The sequence below is a fragment of the Aplosporella prunicola genome (assembly GCF_010093885.1).
Source record: "Aplosporella prunicola CBS 121167 unplaced genomic scaffold K452scaffold_44, whole genome shotgun sequence".
NCBI lineage: Eukaryota > Fungi > Ascomycota > Dothideomycetes > Botryosphaeriales > Aplosporellaceae > Aplosporella > Aplosporella prunicola.
The window spans coordinates 44,657-61,465 of NW_022983572.1; the positions used below are offsets into that span (position 1 = coordinate 44,657).

The 16,809-nt window shown below is 54.5% G+C and overlaps 8 protein-coding genes across 8 annotated transcripts; 5 read left to right on the top strand and 3 right to left on the bottom strand.

The window, feature by feature from the left end:
• Positions 1 to 1,033: 1,033 nt before the first annotated feature.
• K452DRAFT_322332 (uncharacterized protein) lies at positions 1,034 to 3,296 on the top strand (the record flags this gene model as incomplete). The annotated part of the gene is made up of 5 exons (XM_033544494.1): positions 1,034 to 1,184; positions 1,244 to 1,652; positions 1,728 to 1,990; positions 2,048 to 2,140; positions 2,193 to 3,296. The coding sequence occupies 5 exons, from the start codon at positions 1,034 to 1,036 to the stop codon at positions 2,951 to 2,953; spliced, it is 1,677 nt and encodes a 558-aa protein (XP_033392281.1). The 3' UTR covers positions 2,954 to 3,296.
• A 730-nt stretch (positions 3,297 to 4,026) lies between these two features.
• Positions 4,027 to 6,127, top strand: K452DRAFT_279774 (uncharacterized protein; the record flags this gene model as incomplete). The annotated part of the gene is made up of 3 exons (XM_033539432.1): positions 4,027 to 4,432; positions 4,481 to 4,911; positions 4,960 to 6,127. The coding sequence occupies 3 exons, from the start codon at positions 4,027 to 4,029 to the stop codon at positions 5,800 to 5,802; spliced, it is 1,680 nt and encodes a 559-aa protein (XP_033392282.1). The 3' UTR covers positions 5,803 to 6,127.
• A 179-nt stretch (positions 6,128 to 6,306) lies between these two features.
• On the top strand, positions 6,307 to 8,009 carry K452DRAFT_292286 (uncharacterized protein). The gene has a single exon (XM_033541345.1). The coding sequence runs from the start codon at positions 6,781 to 6,783 to the stop codon at positions 7,702 to 7,704; it is 924 nt and encodes a 307-aa protein (XP_033392283.1). The 5' UTR covers positions 6,307 to 6,780; the 3' UTR covers positions 7,705 to 8,009.
• A 3,193-nt stretch (positions 8,010 to 11,202) lies between these two features.
• Positions 11,203 to 11,646, bottom strand: K452DRAFT_237282 (uncharacterized protein; the record flags this gene model as incomplete). Its single annotated transcript, XM_033537577.1, has 1 exon — positions 11,203 to 11,646. The coding sequence occupies one exon, from the start codon at positions 11,644 to 11,646 to the stop codon at positions 11,203 to 11,205; it is 444 nt and encodes a 147-aa protein (XP_033392284.1).
• Positions 11,647 to 12,078: 432 nt separating this feature from the next.
• K452DRAFT_128481 (uncharacterized protein) lies at positions 12,079 to 12,549 on the bottom strand. Its single transcript, XM_033535263.1, has 2 exons — positions 12,359 to 12,549; positions 12,079 to 12,272 (listed from the first exon to the last, which is right to left on the bottom strand). Exons 1-2 carry the CDS (start codon positions 12,501 to 12,503, stop codon positions 12,187 to 12,189), a joined length of 231 nt encoding a protein of 76 aa, XP_033392285.1. The 5' UTR covers positions 12,504 to 12,549; the 3' UTR covers positions 12,079 to 12,186.
• Positions 12,550 to 13,059: 510 nt separating this feature from the next.
• Positions 13,060 to 13,767, top strand: K452DRAFT_211701 (uncharacterized protein; the record flags this gene model as incomplete). The annotated part of the gene is made up of 3 exons (XM_033536185.1): positions 13,060 to 13,143; positions 13,207 to 13,533; positions 13,624 to 13,767. Coding segments are annotated over 3 exons (555 nt in total), but the record flags the coding sequence as incomplete, so codon positions are not given.
• Positions 13,768 to 14,456: 689 nt separating this feature from the next.
• On the top strand, positions 14,457 to 14,926 carry K452DRAFT_292291 (uncharacterized protein). Its single transcript, XM_033541346.1, has one exon. It carries the CDS (start codon positions 14,574 to 14,576, stop codon positions 14,802 to 14,804), a length of 231 nt encoding a protein of 76 aa, XP_033392287.1. The 5' UTR covers positions 14,457 to 14,573; the 3' UTR covers positions 14,805 to 14,926.
• Positions 14,927 to 15,392: 466 nt separating this feature from the next.
• Positions 15,393 to 16,556, bottom strand: K452DRAFT_128489 (uncharacterized protein). Its single transcript, XM_033535265.1, has 3 exons — positions 16,389 to 16,556; positions 15,782 to 16,314; positions 15,393 to 15,727 (listed from the first exon to the last, which is right to left on the bottom strand). Exons 1-3 carry the CDS (start codon positions 16,439 to 16,441, stop codon positions 15,570 to 15,572), a joined length of 744 nt encoding a protein of 247 aa, XP_033392288.1. The 5' UTR covers positions 16,442 to 16,556; the 3' UTR covers positions 15,393 to 15,569.
• Positions 16,557 to 16,809: the final 253 nt, after the last annotated feature.

Below are 16,809 nucleotides of genomic sequence, written 5' to 3' on the forward strand. Positions count from 1 at the left end.
CGAGGTATGTTATAGTAAGTGTATACTCAAAGGCCTTCCCATATATACCTAGAGCTTAGGCTAGTAGCTAGATAAGGAGTGTTCCGTAGAGACTGCTTGTATCCTTCCCTGTATCACTGGATGGTAAATCTCGGTTCACGCTGACGGATGTTAATCGTATAAATGAAATCCCCCTTCTACTATAGAAGGACGCTGCGAAGCAACTTCATCGGCATTTTCTGTATGTGAGGTCTAAAAAATCGCCTTATCAACACCATGTTTAAGCCCAAGAAGTCATTCAAGAGCCTAATGTAGAGGTACTCACGATGTAGAGAATCTACAATTGATTGAAAAAGCAGAATTTTGGGCGTGAGATGTGCTGGGACAGGAGACGTCCAAATTCCCTGGAACACCATAGGCATCTTGTTTCAGGATAGCTGTTATGTATTTCTGACGTCTTTTGAGATCGCCAGTGGCAATATAAGCTCAGCTATAGCGAATGATGTTATCTCGACGAACCTCGTGCAGAAGATCTCAGTCTCGGGCGAGTTTCGCATGAGACGCGCGTGCGGCTGACCAGATCAGTGGGCCCAGAACCTCAATGACGCCAAAATCGAAATGCAACAAGGAACGCAAAAGCAAAATTCAACGCGTTCAGGGCGCCTCACCAGCACTAAATGTCGTGATGGACCGTTGAAAAGTTGCACCAGCCCACACGTGCCCCGGATCAACGGCTGCCACACCCCAGCCAGCCCCGCTGTGCCGCAGCGCCCAAACCCGAAGAGCTTAGCTCCCGTCGCCGGTGACGTCTTCGCGCTACAAGGGATCCATCATGGTACCAAAGAGGGGCAGCGGGCCTAGGTACAGCAAAAAGGCGTGGGGAAGACGCGCAAGGGCATACAAAAAGTTGCGGAAGGAGCTCCCTGGGAGGCAGCAGCGCATTGCCGCGTCGCTGCATCTCGTCTTTTGATCCCAGGCCTCTCACCAATTCTCTAACCCCAGACTTCTCATCCTTTGACCCTAGACATCTCAATTGGCTCCATCACGCGTCGACATGGTTTCTACGAGTAGAAACTTGGTGCTCGCCGCCGCGGCACTCTGCCTCACGTCGTCTGGCGTCAATGCCGCCGCCATCGAAGCCCGGCGCACCGCTTCAAGCAGCGACGTGCCCCAGCACTTCCAAACGAGCCCCGAGCTCTTTGCCGGTAACCCATTTACCCAAGTCTGTGCAACGAAAGACAAATCTCACGCGCCGCGATCACAGGTCCCACAGAGACAGGCCAAGCGCCCTTCCTCGCAGAAACAAACGCCGCACCCTTCCCCTCTGTATCGTATATACCACCGCAGCCGCTCGAGACACAGGTCCCAATCGCAGGGAACAAGCACAATGGCAACGTCTTCCAGCATATGGGCGAGCTGAGCCACTATTTTCCGAGCCCGGACGGCTTCGGCGTGGATGAGTTCGCGCTGCCACCTGCCACAAATATCTCCGCGTTACATATGCTGCACCGCCATGGCGCACGGTATCCCACTTCCGGTACTGGCGCGGAAAAGTTGGGTAAGAGGATCGCTGATGCGTCTGGGAAGTTTGAAGCTACGGGCAAGTTAGCATTTCTGGAGGGATGGGAGTATAAGCTTGGGAAAGAGATATTGGTCCCAATTGGGAAGCAAGAGTAAGACGATCTGCTCGATCTACTCGTGCGCTGCGAGCGCGCAGAATGAGGAATGACGCTGACAGATTCCTACAGGCTGTTCGACTCGGGGACGCAGCACTACTACCAGTACGGCCATCTCTTTCCTAACAATGGCAGCAAGATCATTGCGCGCTCCACGACCCAGGATCGCATGACGCAGTCTGCTGAGTACTTTCTCACGGGTTTCTTTGGTCTGGGTTGGACGCAGAACGCCACGCTTGAGTTGATCATCGAGGAGGATGGATACAACAACTCGCTGGCGGGGTATCACATGTGCAACAACTCGAATGCTGGTGTCAATCAGGGTGGACTCAATGGTATCAAAAGCCCCCAGAATCCAAAGAGGTGACTTTGCGTACTGACAGATGTCTTAGCAACGAAGCAATGGGCTGAAATTTATCTTGTCAATGCCACAGAGCGTATCAAGAAGCAGATCTCAGGCCTAGATTGGGAGCTTAAAGACACCTGTTTGTCAATTTCTTTCTGACTCCCATATACGTATACTCACATCCATCCCAGACGATGCGCAGTCGCTCTGCGCATACGAGACCGTCGCCCTCGGCTTCTCCCACTTTTGCAGCCTCTTCACCTACGAAGAATGGCTCGGCTACGAATACAGCGTCGATCTCTTCTTTGCTGGCAGCAACGGTTTCCAGGCACCCACAGGCCGGGCTGTTGGCATTGGTTACGTGCAAGAGATTCTTGCCCGCTTGAACCACCACGTTATCGACCGCCCGGAAGCCCAGATAAATGTCACGCTCGACAACAACACACTCACCTTTCCCCTCGACCAGACTATCAACTTGGACTTCTCCCACGACACCAATATAATGAGCATCCTTACCGCCTTTGGCCTAACACAGTTTGCGCCCCTCATGCCGGCAGACCGATACACGCCGAACCGCTCCCTTGTTGTCAGCCACCTCGAGCCCTTCGCCGCGCGCCTCGACATCGAGATCTTGCAGGCGCCGCACCCAGTGCAGGCGAAGCGTCCCGCTGTGCACGCTGATGCGGAGGAGTACTACGATACGAGCAAAGGACCGATGAAGTACATCCACTTCGTGCTCAACCAGCGCACGGTGCCGCTGGGTGCAAGCCTTGAGGAGTGTGGCGCGCGCGACGATGGCTGGTGCGAACTCGAGACGTTTTTGAAGGTGCAGCAGAACAGCTTGGATCGATCGCAGTATGAGTGGGCGTGTTTTGGTGATTACCCGGCCGTGGGTTACGGGAACGTCACGGACGGAGCGCCGGTTGCGGAGGAGCTGGAGGATGAATTGTAAGAGGCGCGGGAGCCATAGAGATGTGGTGTCGATGCGGGGCGGCGTTTTAGAGGCCTTGCATATGACGATAGAGGTAGTACATATTTGCCGTGAGAGCTGGCAACTGTACATGCGGGGAAGCGTTTGATCAGTGCCTACACGATCAATTCACTCACACGCGGGCGTTCATCCCGATAGACGTCGGGAGTCAAACCGATGCGCGATGCAGCAAACTTTGCTCTTTCTTCTTCACCACCGGAAGGCCTTCCGCATGGGCGGCATTTCCGATTTCGCAGCAGAATGTCGCGGCGATAAGGACCGAGTGTCGTCAGTACGTGCAGCGCGTCCTGGACACCAAGGTGTTGAAGGGTGCATGGCTTTGCGCGGCGATGCGCAGTGGTGCGGAGCTCTTGAACAAAGCGATGACTCTTGCTCGTCGGGCCAGGGGATGGCTGGTGGAAGCCACGCCGGTTGCCCGCGAACAACGACAGCGACATCGCAACACAGCCAGCCGCACTCGGCGGGCGCCTCGCAAGATTGTTGAGGAAGGTATTTCTCCAAGTGGAGCTGGTGGTGGTGATATTGATGATATGGACTCCACTGCTTTATCTGGTGGTTGATTCCTGGCGCTGGATTTGCATATCGCATCGAGTCAAAGAGAGCAAGTACTCGATGGCATCGAGTCACAGGGCGGCGCAACGGACCTATCACCGTCGCCCGAACGGAAGGCACGGCCAGGGCCGAGGAAGTGGCTCGGGAAAGGCCGGGCCAGATTATCGAGTAACGCCGCTGACTAAGGGCCGTAGCCCGCATCCTTCCCCACATCTTCACAAGCCGATCGCCCAGGCGCGACCCCTCCGCCCGAAGGCCCCGCGATGCATGGTGCGCGCGACCGTCGTCGCGCTGGCATCCGAGGCAAACCGGTGACGTACCGCCAGAGAGTTCTATCCCTTCATAATGCCCTCCTCTCCGCCTCTGACGTTTCTTCTCTCCTCGACATCCCTCTCAACTTACCTTACACCCGTCTTATCTTCTCTTGATACCTTGACCAATCCACACCCACACTGAGACATTGAACCGAGAGATATACCACCATGGCGGCCCAGATCCAGTTTGGCACGCAGGCCAAGTCCAACCCGGCGCCCAACCCGGCCCAGGTCCTCGAGGGCGTCAACATCCTCGGCCCTCTTGACGACAAGACCCGCCAGATCCTGAACAAGGACGCCGTCGTCTTTCTCGCTGTTCTGCACAGGACCTTCAATGCCAGGCGCAAGGAGCTTCTCCAGCGCCGCATGATCCGGCAAGCCGAGCTCGACAAAGGCAACCTCCCCGACTTCCTGCCCGAGACCAAGCACATCCGCGAGAACGACGCATGGAAGGGCGCACCGCCGGCGCCGGGTCTCGTGGACCGCCGCGTTGAGATTACCGGCCCCACGGACAGGAAGATGGTTGTCAACGCTCTGAACTCGGACGTGTGGACCTACATGGCAGACTTTGAGGGTGAGTGAGCTCCATACAAATCACTTCGGGACAGAAGCTAACACCGAGTGACAGACTCGAGCGCACCGACCTGGGAGAACATGGTCAACGGCCAAGTGAACCTTCACGATGCCATCCGCCGCCAGATCGACTTCAAGCAGGGCGAGAAGGAATACAAGCTCCGCACCGACCGCACTCTCCCCACGCTGATCGCTCGTGCGAGGGGCTGGCACCTGGAGGAGAAGCACTTCACCGTCGACGGCGAGCCCATCTCCGGTGGCCTGTTCGACTTCGGTCTGTACTTCTTCAACAACGCCCAAGAGCTCGTCAAGCGGGGCACCGGTCCTTACTTCTACTTGCCCAAGATGGAGAGTCACCTCGAGGCTAGGCTATGGAACGACGTCTTCAACCTTGCGCAGGACTACATTGGCATGCCGAGGGGAACTATCCGTGGTACCGTCCTGATCGAGACGATCATGGCTGCTTTCGAGATGGACGAGGTAAGTCTCCGAACGACGAAAGTGAAGGATGCCAGCTCACATGTCTAGATCATCTACGAGCTCCGTGACCACAGCTCGGGTCTCAACTGCGGTCGCTGGGACTACATCTTCAGCGTCATCAAGCGTTTCCGCCAGAACTCCAACTTCGTTCTTCCTGACCGCTCTGCGGTGACCATGACCGTTCCCTTCATGGACGCCTACGTCAAGCTTCTCATCAAGACTTGCCACAGGCGAGGCGTCCATGCCATGGGTGGTATGGCCGCCCAGATCCCGATCAAGAACGACCCCAAGGCCAACGAGGCCGCGATGGCTTCTGTCCGCGCCGACAAGCTGCGCGAGGCCCGCGCCGGCCACGATGGCACCTGGGTGGCACACCCTGCTCTGGCTGCCATCGCCTCCGATGTCTTCAACACGCACATGCCTACGCCGAACCAGATGCACGTGCGCCGCGAGGACGTGAACATCACGGCCAACGACCTGCTCAACATGAACGTGCCCGGCGACATTACGGAAGACGGCATCCGCAAGAACCTCAACATTGGTCTCGGCTACATGGAGGGCTGGTTGCGCGGTGTTGGCTGCGTGCCCATCAACTACCTGATGGAGGACGCGGCGACGGCCGAGGTGTCGCGCTCGCAACTGTGGCAGTGGTGCCGTCACGGCTCGCCGACCAAGGAGGGCAAGAAGGTCGACAAGGACTACGCACTGCGGCTGCTGCGTGAGCAAGCCAAGGAGCTCGAGGCCAACGCGCCAAAGGGCAACAAGTTTGCGCTGGCGGCGAAGTACTTTGAGAGCCAGGTGACGGGCGAGGACTACGCCGAGTTCTTGACCTCGTTGCTGTATAACGAGATCACGCAGGCGGGCAGCCCGACGCCGGCAGCGAAGCTGTAAAAGCGTAGCGGGGTTGGCGGTTGCGGTAATGTCGATTTCATGATGAGGTTATCGGGTTTCTTTTGGAGTTTTGTGTGTTGGTTGGGCAGCTATATGCTGGCTCGGTTGGTGCCTCTGTGGGCCTTGTGTCTGATGATAGTATGAGCGTGCGTCAATTGGATTTTTCAGATTCTTCGGATATGTTTTGGTTTGAAGCGTGTTTGCTGGTAACGTGATGTGTGGTGATGATGTTGTCTGTGGCTACTGCACATGGGAGTGATGACATTAGATGTACGATACTCCTGGGTAGGTTGGTATGTAGGTAAGGAGAACGAAGACATTCGCCAGAAGAAAGGCGTTCCGCATTCCGGTTCCGCAGCCTGACAAAGAAATGGTGTTGGGGCTTGATCGCGTGCAAGGGGGCCGCGGTGGCGTCCCGCGCCGCCCCGCGCGCGCATCGCGTAAGCGAGAGGGACGACCTTTCCGCCCTCAGGCCACGGCTTACGAGCAAGCAGCAAACGCACGCACAACCAGCTTCCGCGCCGATGATTCTGGAAGAAAGCATGGGCGCCACAAGCCGGGCGCAAGAGCCGCGCGAGCCCCTCCCTCCCTGGGCCTGGCTGCTCGCGAAGAGGCAAGCCGAGCGCTGATTGGTCGGTTGTGGTGTAGTTAGGCCTTTTGTACGCCTGCTTTTACTGCTTTGGGGTCGCGCTGGTGCGAGTGCGTGGCTGTTTTGGGTAATGAGACGGTGGGGCGGGGTTGTGGGTGGGTGGATGGCGGAATTGGGGGGAGGTGCTGCGTAATGCTGTCTTGGTGGATTGACGTGATGGTGGAGGGGTATTGCGAGGGATGGGGGGTATATATTGGGGTGCTGGGAAGTGTGGTGGTTTGTTGTTCTGTTCATACTTCCAAGTCTTCTGCTCTTCTTATCTCTCTCTCTGCTCCTCTCAAGTCAATTCTTACACGTCTATCTACATCAACCCTGCCCCAAACACCACAATGAGCGAGACAAAGATCAAGACGAAGGTCATCCTCGTCGGTGCGAGCGGCAACCTTGGCCCCTCGGTCTTGAACGCTTTCCTTGCCGCCCCCGACGACTTCGACGTCTCAGTGCTCACACGTCCCGACTCCACCGCTACCTTCCCGCCCAACACCAACGTCGTGAAGTCCGACTACAAAGATGAGAGCCTGAAGGCCGCCTTCACTGGCAAAGACGCCGTCGTGTCGCTCCTCGGTAACGCGGGCTTCGGCGAGCTCCAAAACAAAGTCGTCGACGCGGCCATCGAAGCTGGAGTCAAGCGCTTCGTGCCCTCCGAATTCGGCTCCGACACGCCCAACCCTGCCGTCCGGGCCATCGTCCCCGTCTTCAACTCCAAGCGCGGCACAGTCGAGCACATCCAAAAGAAGCAATCCGAGGGTGCCAAGAACATCAGCTGGACGGGACTCATCACCGGCCCCTTCTTCGACTGGGGCCTCGAAATCGGGTTCCTGGGCTTCGACCCCAAGAACCGCAAAGCCACTCTCTGGGACAACGGGACCGCGCGCTTCGCGACGTCGAACCTGAACTTCATCGGGCGGGCGCTAGTGCGCGCTCTCCACCCAAGCAACTTCGAGAAGACAGAGAACCAGTACGTGCATGTTGCCAGCTTTGTGACGACGCAGAAGGAGGTCCTGGCCGCGTTCGAGCGCGCTACCGGCCAGAAGTGGACTGTTGAGCACAAGTCGACGGAAGTGGAACAAGCCCGCGCGACGGAGAAGTTCGCCAAGAACGATTTTAGTGAGGTTGCGACTCTGATTTTGGCCGCGACTTATGGGCCCGCTGAGTTGGGCGCTTTTGAGAGGCTCTGGAATGAGGACTTGGGCTTGGAGAAGGAGAGTTTGGATGAGACTGTTAAGGCCGTGTTGGAGGGGCGGAGGCCGTAGGAGTAGCTGGGGTTGATACAGTGCTTTAACTTGAAGCGGGACTTATGTGTCTCTTCTGCCAACTGTTTTCAAGGCCTTTCGTGAGCATGTATGAGGTTATTTCACTGTGCTATATCCTTGTTCATGACTCTTCTCCTATTAAACATTGTCAGCTCTCAGGAAGGAGTTGAAAACTGTACTAATCAAAGCTCATAAGACATGCTGTCGCTGGCAACTACTGGAATCCCTACTTCAAAGTTCTGGAAAGGTTTGTAGGCAATGTGTTCTTGCTTAGCAACTTTAGCATCACAATGATTCACTGCGCGCTGGGAGGTGTACATTTCTGGACCAGAGACCCATATAGGCACTACCGTGCATCTAAACTTGATCCCTTCAGGACTTTTCAGGGTAAGTATCAGCTTGATGGTCTTTCGGAACGAACATTGATTGGTGCGTGGAGTCCCGTGCCATAAAATAAATCAGTTTAAACTCCATATCCTATGCGAGACTTTATAAAACAGTTCAATTTCCTCTCCCAACGCCGTGAAACTCAATACTGGAAAGACTATCTTCGGAAATCAAAGCGTATAGGATAGTGAAGCCGTACGCCAGACCAAAGCTTCCAAACTCCGCCAATGCGACAGAAAACCGATCAGAAAGCCATCCAAAACAGACTCCACATATGAAACATAAGAAAGCCATAAAAAACCAGGAACGAACCAACTCCGAACCAAAGAAAACAACAGACACGAACACTTTAAGAAAGTGCCATCCCTAGACCTTGAATTCGAACCAGCCAAACAGACACTCAGCGCTCCTCCAACACAACCCCGATCTCCCGAATCCGTCTCTTTTTCTCTTCAATGACAGGTCTCTCCTCACGCAGTGCTTCTCGGACTCGGGTATCCAGTGATTTTTCCAAGAACTCCCAGAGGCGCACATCCAGGGTGGCGTATTCTTCCACAAGTCTCGCAACCAGTGGCTCCAATAGGGGTCGGATGTGCTTCTCCTCGTCTTGTTTTTCCGCTGTTTCCCGCCTTTCGCGCACGTTTTTGTCCCTGTCTGGTTCTCCAAATAGCAGTCTCCATCCCCTTTTCCGTTTGCAACAATGCCATGAATGAGTAAGTCCTAAAGCCTCGAATGCTAGAGCTCGGATGTAGCCTGGAACAAGCCATTGGTTTCCTTTTTCTTTCAGATCGATCAAGTCCTCGGCAACCTTTAGTGGCCACCAGGGGCCCCAAAGCATTTTATCGCTGTACCAATCGGATTCCTGGAACGACAACATGGCTACAGCCGGCAAACAACGACCAGCACAGCAGGAGCAAGGATGTCCTGCGGACTCCTTACTCACTAGTAGCTGTATAAATAGATCTCGTAGTTGTTCAACATGGGGTATGTCACTGCTAGGACGCTGTCTGCTGAGTTGTCCCCAACTCTGGTCCAGGTCAACACTTAGTTGCTCGGCTTTTTCCCAACTTATCGGTCCTTTACTTGAACATCCCAGGCAGGCTGCAAAATCGTGTGACCTTGAAGAGGTTTCTAAGCCATTCCCGATCATGAATCTTAAAAGATCTAGATGAGAAATGAAATCTGGATAAAGCTTTGCCAGATATTCGCGTTTTCGAAGCTTGAAGTGAAACCCGGCTGCCCAAATAATCTTTCTCAATTCGCTTGAACCCTTGGTGGTAATTTCCCAGAAGGTTTCATCCACTTTGTAGTCAAGCAAGCCAGAATGTTCTTCAAGGATAAATGGAATTGGGACTTCCTTTTTCCTCAATATCCGCAAGGCTTTCTTGCATTTAATGTTATCTGGAACCATATCAGATTGCACCCTGAGTCTTTTGATTGCACGCCGCGGTAGGTTCGAACAGGATAGTTGGGCGAGTTGTATGCGTCTCCGAGCCAGTTCTTTGACCAGTACCAGAAAAACCGCGTGGTCCTTGGATAAACCTAGCCAATTACAATTTATTCCAGAACCCGCTTCCAGAAGCAACTGGGCAGATTCGGAGCAATTGTTTTTGCAAGCATGGTCGATTGGTGTACAGAATGATCCATCCAATTCGTGGATCAAGCTGTCTCCTCCCTTCGACAACAGGACTTTTAGACCAGCTGCCCATCCGGCACTAAGATGAAGAGCCGTTTGGTTAAATATGTTGCGTTTGTAGAGCTCGGACGGTTGGTCCAGTAATATACGTTCAACATGTGCTAAGTTCTTTTGCTGAATCGAATGGTGGAGCTCAGTGCATCCTAAGTCTATAAACTCATTAGTCTTATAATATCATTGTTTACAAGACAACTTAACTTCATTCCATTCCTTGTACTGCCATAGAAGCTGCGACAGCCCGAAAGATGGGTAAATTAATACGCTAGATCCTCCTTTACTTAAAGAAATCATATATGCGTTACAAAAGCTATCCAAGAAGCTTTCGGCGTCAAATATGTCAGTCCCTCTGTCAATCATTTCCAAGGCTAATGTATGGAAAAAAGGACCAATGATCTCGTGGCCTGCGGGAATCAGGAGACTGCTAAAATAGGCCCCTACCACATTCCTATTGCTTATGTCAGTCTTCTGTTAAAGTCAGAGGCATATACCTCTTACAATCCTCTGGAGTCTCTTTGTTCCAAAGGTACTCCTGCATCTACCAAGCCACGAACTAGGCTTCTAAAGGCCCGGAAAGTCTCAGGCTTGACGGGGCCACGGTGTCGCATGCTGTACATAACCATCTTACTTCTTTGTTAGCTACTGTAATATTTTACTTGCACCCATACCTACATGTAGATATGTGTTTCCCCCTTCGCTGGTGTCAGTAGGAGAGGCTTGGCCATCATTGAAAAGCTTCAACATCTTTGCTAAAATCTCGTCATAGTCGGAGTCTCCGGGCCACATAAGTGATTGAAAATTTGGGTGATCATTCGGGAGAACAGCTTTGAACGTTAATATGGGAGATATTGACATATGTCGAGATCTGCCCCAAAGAGGAAATCCAACACTGTAAGTGTCGGATATTTTGATGGGGGACTTGGCGTAGGGACAGCTTTCGGCGTGAATGCACGTCAGGACACTTCCACGAGAGATTGAGAATGGTCCGAAATAATATACCGAAGTCTTCGTCTTTCTACGCGGGCGACAACGGCATGAGGGTAGCGGAGAAGCGAGAGATGCTCCGGAGCTGGAACTAGAAAATGTGTCGATGGCTGGAGCATCTGCAGGCAGAACTAGTGAAGAGCGCCTTGAGATCGAGGAAACGGTGGTGTGGCTTATTTGGCCAGGTTGCTGAGTGTTTGAATGTAACGATTGAATCATTACTTCCATGCTGTCGAGTCTTTGATGCATGTCATGCCTCAAACTGTTCAGATCGTAGCCCACAACATGAACAGCTGTTGATATAGATGATGTAGTCGACATGATTGTCGCTGTTTGCTCGACTGTTTTGCTTTGAATATCACTGTAACAAGCCTCAGTAACTAGTTAAGGCTACTGCCAGCACACCATTTTCAAGAAGATTCGCGGTCAGGAACTTACATTCCCAGCACTTGAAGCGCGGTTTGAACGTTTGCATGCGCGTCAGTGACATGCTCTTTTATACTCTTGATGGTATCTCTCCGAAACGGATATAGAGCCTTTTTTCTGTATTCCCTAAACCGATCTCGCATGTTCGCAGATGTTGCCGTTGCTTCACATTTTCGAAGAACTTCTTGAAGCTTGTGCAAGGTCCCGGCACAGGATTCGATACAGGTCTCGATCTGTGTTGCAGTTGTCTGATTCTGTTCCTTGAGAGCCGTAACACGGGGCTGTAGGATTTTCAATATGTTGCTCAAGTTGGTGGCCGCATCAACTGTTTGAGAGACTTCTTCATCCTGCCCTTTAAAGGCGCTGTAGTAGTTGACAATTCCTTGGCAAACGGTCAGGCCGAGAGAAATGACGCCAACAGCGCTTCCGGCGACAGAAAAGGGGTCTGACATAATGGCAAAGTTGAGGTTTGCAATAGTGTTTTGCCAAGGAGTAAGGTACTGTGTAGTCGTAACACTTCTTCGAGATGCTAAGACACAACGATTGTGCAGGGGAGAGGAGTGAAAGCTGGCCGCGATGAAAAGGGATCGCGGAAGAAAAGTGGACGTAAGCGCCGCTAACAAACGCGGGAATAGCCAGAGGGGCTGTGTCTGCCGGTCTGCGAGGCTGAGGGAGACGTGTCACGCTGCCAGAAATCCTGGTTCCCTAGACCCAATCAAAGGTCCTTGGCTCTTTACACTGTAGCACAACTGAAGCCACACATATCTAGCGCAGACTTGGCAGCTTCGAGACAACCAGAGCATATCTGAGTTGTTATGGAATTGGCGGCCTGCCCGTGAGATATGCTGCATATGATGCTGTAAGAATTTAGGTAGCCAGACTTTCCGCTTTTCTATGTGGAAAGTGCTGTGCGCAATGCCGCGGCGCTTTCCACGTCAAGTTTTGCCAGACATCTATATAAGATAACCACAAGTGACCGTCCATACTAAAGTTTACTCATAAGTTGACCGGATATTCTGTGGAAACAATGTATCATCAAATTCAAGCGAGCGTAGGGGCGTACTCTTAAGAATGCAGACTGGCTTTTTAGTTCTTGGTCATGGTACCCAGAGAGATTATAGGACTAAGGAAATAAAAGGAAGATATTGGAGCAGTTGCACTTACATATGAAGCTAGACATAACATGATACAGTACCTCTAAGGCCGCAAACAACTGTTGACGAAAGAGACAACATTGAGAGGGATACAAACATGTTCTTCGAGTCAATAATGGCCTCATATTACCATGACAAGAGCATTCTCTTTGCATAGAAAAGTTATAGTCTTCACATCGGTTCGCTTTTCGGGCATCGAGTTGTGTAAGGTAAAGAAGACCAGATCAACTGAGCGACCGCGGGGTAGGTTGTTTCAAGCCGCGCCACGCAGCCGCAGATCACCCGGCCGACAGGGGGCAGCGCTTTCCCGCGACATCGTCATCAAGCCGGACAACCACGCCAACAGCTGCCGCTGCCGCTGTAGTTTAGGCCTTTCGCAGACTCCAATTGATCCTATTCCACTGCGCTTACCCAAACTCCATCGCATGCTCCCTGACATAGAACCTGCAGGACCGACCCGTTCAGACAACGTGTTCTCTCTAACACCTAACCTCTGATCTCGTTTGACAGCAGCTCCACACCACAAAGTGCCCTTGCCCCTTCGCTATAAACGACAGTAAACCTGGCTCATACTCACTCTCAAATCCCTCTGTCTCCTCGTCCTGTACCAAATCGATCAATCACCCGCGAAAGACCGCGTCCTCAACGCGCCGGAAGACACTACACCTACACCACCGAAACCCTCACATCGCAGCCATGTCTTCCAGTCCGCTTCTACAGCAAACTCTTATGGCATCTGTGCTGTCCGCAACTAGCAACATCATTGCGCAACTTGTTACCGCACAGCGCGAAGGCGTAAGCTCCCTCCCCAACCTCCGCAGTTAGCCAAACACCCACTGACCCAAGCGCAATCACCAGGCACCCTACACGCTCGACTTCTCGCCCATCTTCAAGTTTGTGCTTTTCACCGCGCTCAGCACACCGCCCAACATCGTCTGGCAAGAATACCTCGAGGAGAAGTTCCCGGGCCAGAAGAGAGCCCCGGCCGCGCCGAACAATGAGAAGACAGCCAATGGCGTAGTGAAGGATAAGCCGCAGAATGACGCATTGGATTGGGGGAATGTGGTCAAGAAGCTGATGCTGGACCAGACGGTGGGCGCGGTCGTGAACACCGTCTTGTTCATCGCCGGGATGCAAGCGTTGAACGGCGGAGGTTCGGAGGAGATCCAGACGGCAGTCAAGGAGGTAAGTTGGTTTTGCTGTTTGGCAGCTGCTGCTATACAGTCAGAATTCACTTTATGCTATTAGAGCGTGGAGCTAACCATCATGATTTAGGGATTATGGCCGCTCCTGCTCTCCGGCCTGACTCTCTGGCCGCTCGTCTCCCTCGTCAGCTTCACCCTCATCCCCGTCGAGAAGCGCATCATATTCGGCAGCTCGGTCGGTGTGGCATGGGGAGTGTATCTCTGCCTCCAAGCACCGAAATAGGCGCGCAGGCCCAGCACTACCTACAGACATCCACCTAACGCAGCGATTGAAAAGCATTCCTTCCATCTTGTCACAAAAGTATCACTCAGGCTTGCGCAGGCGCAGCATTGCATGTAGCATAGGGTTGAATGGCCTAGACAAAATTGGATCCGGCGTCCAGATAGACGGGACCGGCTTGGTATCATCTATATCAGAGCACGCAAATCACGCATTTCACCAACCCAGACTCAGCTCCAACATATCCCGCGCTTCCGCGCTCTGCCCCCCCACTCACACCCACCACGCCCACCCCCCCGTCCCCTTATAAAACCCCGTCATATACCCCGCCGTCGACCTACACAGCACGCACACAGTCAGCGACCACGCACGCATACAGCAGATCGCGCCAACCGCATGCATACGTACCCGTCCCGTCGATCGCGCTCTTTCTCCCATTTCTTCCAGCGCACGCTGTCCGGCAGCGTCGCGTCCTGCCACTCTGGCTTCTTCTTGGGCGTTGTTGCACCGGCGTTGGCATTAGTGTTTGCTGCGCGGTGAGGGCTGAAGAGGGATTTTATCGAGCGTGGCATGTGTGCTGTGTCTGATGGTGGTGGTGGTGGTTTCGCTAGGCAGAGGCTTTGAGAGAGGCGGAGAGGGTTCGTGTTTGTTCAATGAGTGCGAGTTGTTGGTGGTGGTGGTGTGTTGGTTTGGTTTGTTCTTTCTGTACTACCCTACACCACCACTACTAGGCTACTAAGTAAAGAATTGCTTGCGCCTACTCACTCCATCCAAGCCTAGGGGTATCAAATCAAACAAATATGCTGCGCACAGCACAGCCGCGCGCGGGAGGCCGTGGCAGCCTGGCGCGCTTGGCATGCACTGCCACTGCCTCTGCCACCGCCGTTTCCGCCATCTCTTTATCTCTTCCCTCACCACTCCTCTTCTCCATCACCATCTCCGCGCCCGCATCCCCAACTCCCGAACCCATGGAAGAACGCCCTCTTCCCCGCGGAGCCGCAGGCCCGGCCCGCCCGCCAAGCCGACAATGACATCAGCCGCTGCGCACGGAGCCCGTCCTGCGTCCACGCGCCGCCCTGCCGACCAGCCCGCTGCCCGTGCCGGTCTGCCGCCCGATCCGAGCATCCCGCTTTATCGCTCCTACTCGTACCTCGTGCCGCCATTCCTACCACGTCAAGACGTAGGTAAGGTTTGCTGGCCACATGCCTCGCGCTCGTGTTCGTACCGCTGGCCTCGTGCCCAGCTCCGTCACCGTCATCGTCATCGTCATCATCGCTGTCGTTCCCATGCCCCAAGCGGACAGGCGGGCATGGAACAGGATCCTTCTCGTCATCGTCGCGCTTGGGGGCAGCGATCGTTGCTGCATCGATGATGTGTCGTTCGTGGTAGGCCGATTCCGAGTCCGAGTCCGAGTCCAAGTCCATGTCCATGTCCATGTCCATGTCATGTCCAACTCTTGCGGGAAAGTGCAGATGCAGGTGAGATGGCAGGGTTCTGCGTAGCGAATCAAAGCAGGGCAAGCGGATCGGATCGTAATCGTAGCGCTGCGCTGCGCTGTGTTGCGTTGCGCGAGGCGGGGAGGTGGCGAGCGAAGCCAATACGGTGATACGAGTACGAGAGCGAGTACGAGAACGAGAACGAGAACGGTGGCCGGCGAAGGAGGAGAAGTGAAGGAGGAAACGGAGGAAAAGACCGTCCAGTCCAGCGAGCGGAGGAGCAGGTCGGTAACAAAGAAGCAGCACAAGCAAGCAAGAGAGTTAGGTAGGCACTTGCTCAACCCATGCGATTCCCGCCCGTCAGCGCCGCAGCAAGCGCATCAAACAGCCTCGACGGGCGCCGAAAACAAGCGCGAAACCCGCGATGCTGGCGGTGCGTCTTCTCCTCACTCTTCCCTTTGCTCTGGGCGTTGGCGTCGTTCGTCTCGTCGTGATGGTGATGGTTGTCGTGCGCGCGCCTACGAGCCGCCGTCAGCTTCACGCGCGTACGTCGATACGTGTTGGGGCCGTGCCTGCTGCTGTGGCTGCTGAGCCTGCTGCGTCGTTTTTGCTTCGGTGCCGGCAGCTGGTTGCGCTGGCGCTCAAACTCCCAGAATTGCTCTGTGCGGCTGCGTAAGGGCGCGGGTGCGGCGGCGGCGGTGGCGGTGGCGGTGGTGGCGGACATGGTTGGTCTTGTTGTTGGTTGGTGATGGAGGTAGTGGTGGCTACTAGTGGTGCCTGAGATATGGAGATAGGTTGGTTGGTAAAGTAGGTAAAATGCGTGAGACGGCGTGAGATATGTAGGAGTAGTAGGTAGATCGTAGGTAGATCGGTAGGTAGGAGTGGCAATGACGACAAGCAAGAACCAGTCAGTAGGCAGGAATGGAAGGTAGGTAAGACCTCAGTGCGACAGGCAGTACCCAAGTAAAAATCCAGCTCAAGACCTTGGACCAACAAACCAACCCGACTAGCGGGGGGCACGCAAGCGGTATATAAGCCAGGCAGGCAGCCGAGCAGCCGACCCACGCGCGCGAACCTAGCCCTACGACGTGCTGTAGGACTGTACCTACGTTCAACTTAGCAGCAGCAGTAGCGGGTCACGCATCAGCACCGGCGGGCCTGCGGGGGGCCAACCCTTACCCAACCCTGGCTCGCCCGGCCCGTGACAGCAGCCAGCAGAGCGCGATGCGCATCTCCGGCGGCGGACCGCGAGGCTGCCTTCACCACCACCAGCGGTCCAGCACCACACGCCCGCCAGGCCGCCCCCAAACGCCCCATAGTTCGGCCACGCTGCCAGCGGCCAGCCCACCGGTCTGGTCTCTAGCTAGTGGCAGTGGCGCACGCGTGCCTGTACAGTAAGGACCTATTGTACAAACAACCGCTAGGTACATAGCCCGTCCCCGCAGCTGCGCCCTGCGCCCGCGATGCAGGCCGCAAACCGCAGGTGCTGGTGGTGGCTGCGTGCTGCAGCAGATGCTTTTTGTCGCCACGTGCGGATGCTGCGAAGGGGGGCTGATCGGCGGGCGTGGGCTGTGCGGCTGCTGGCTGGCGTGAGCGCGCT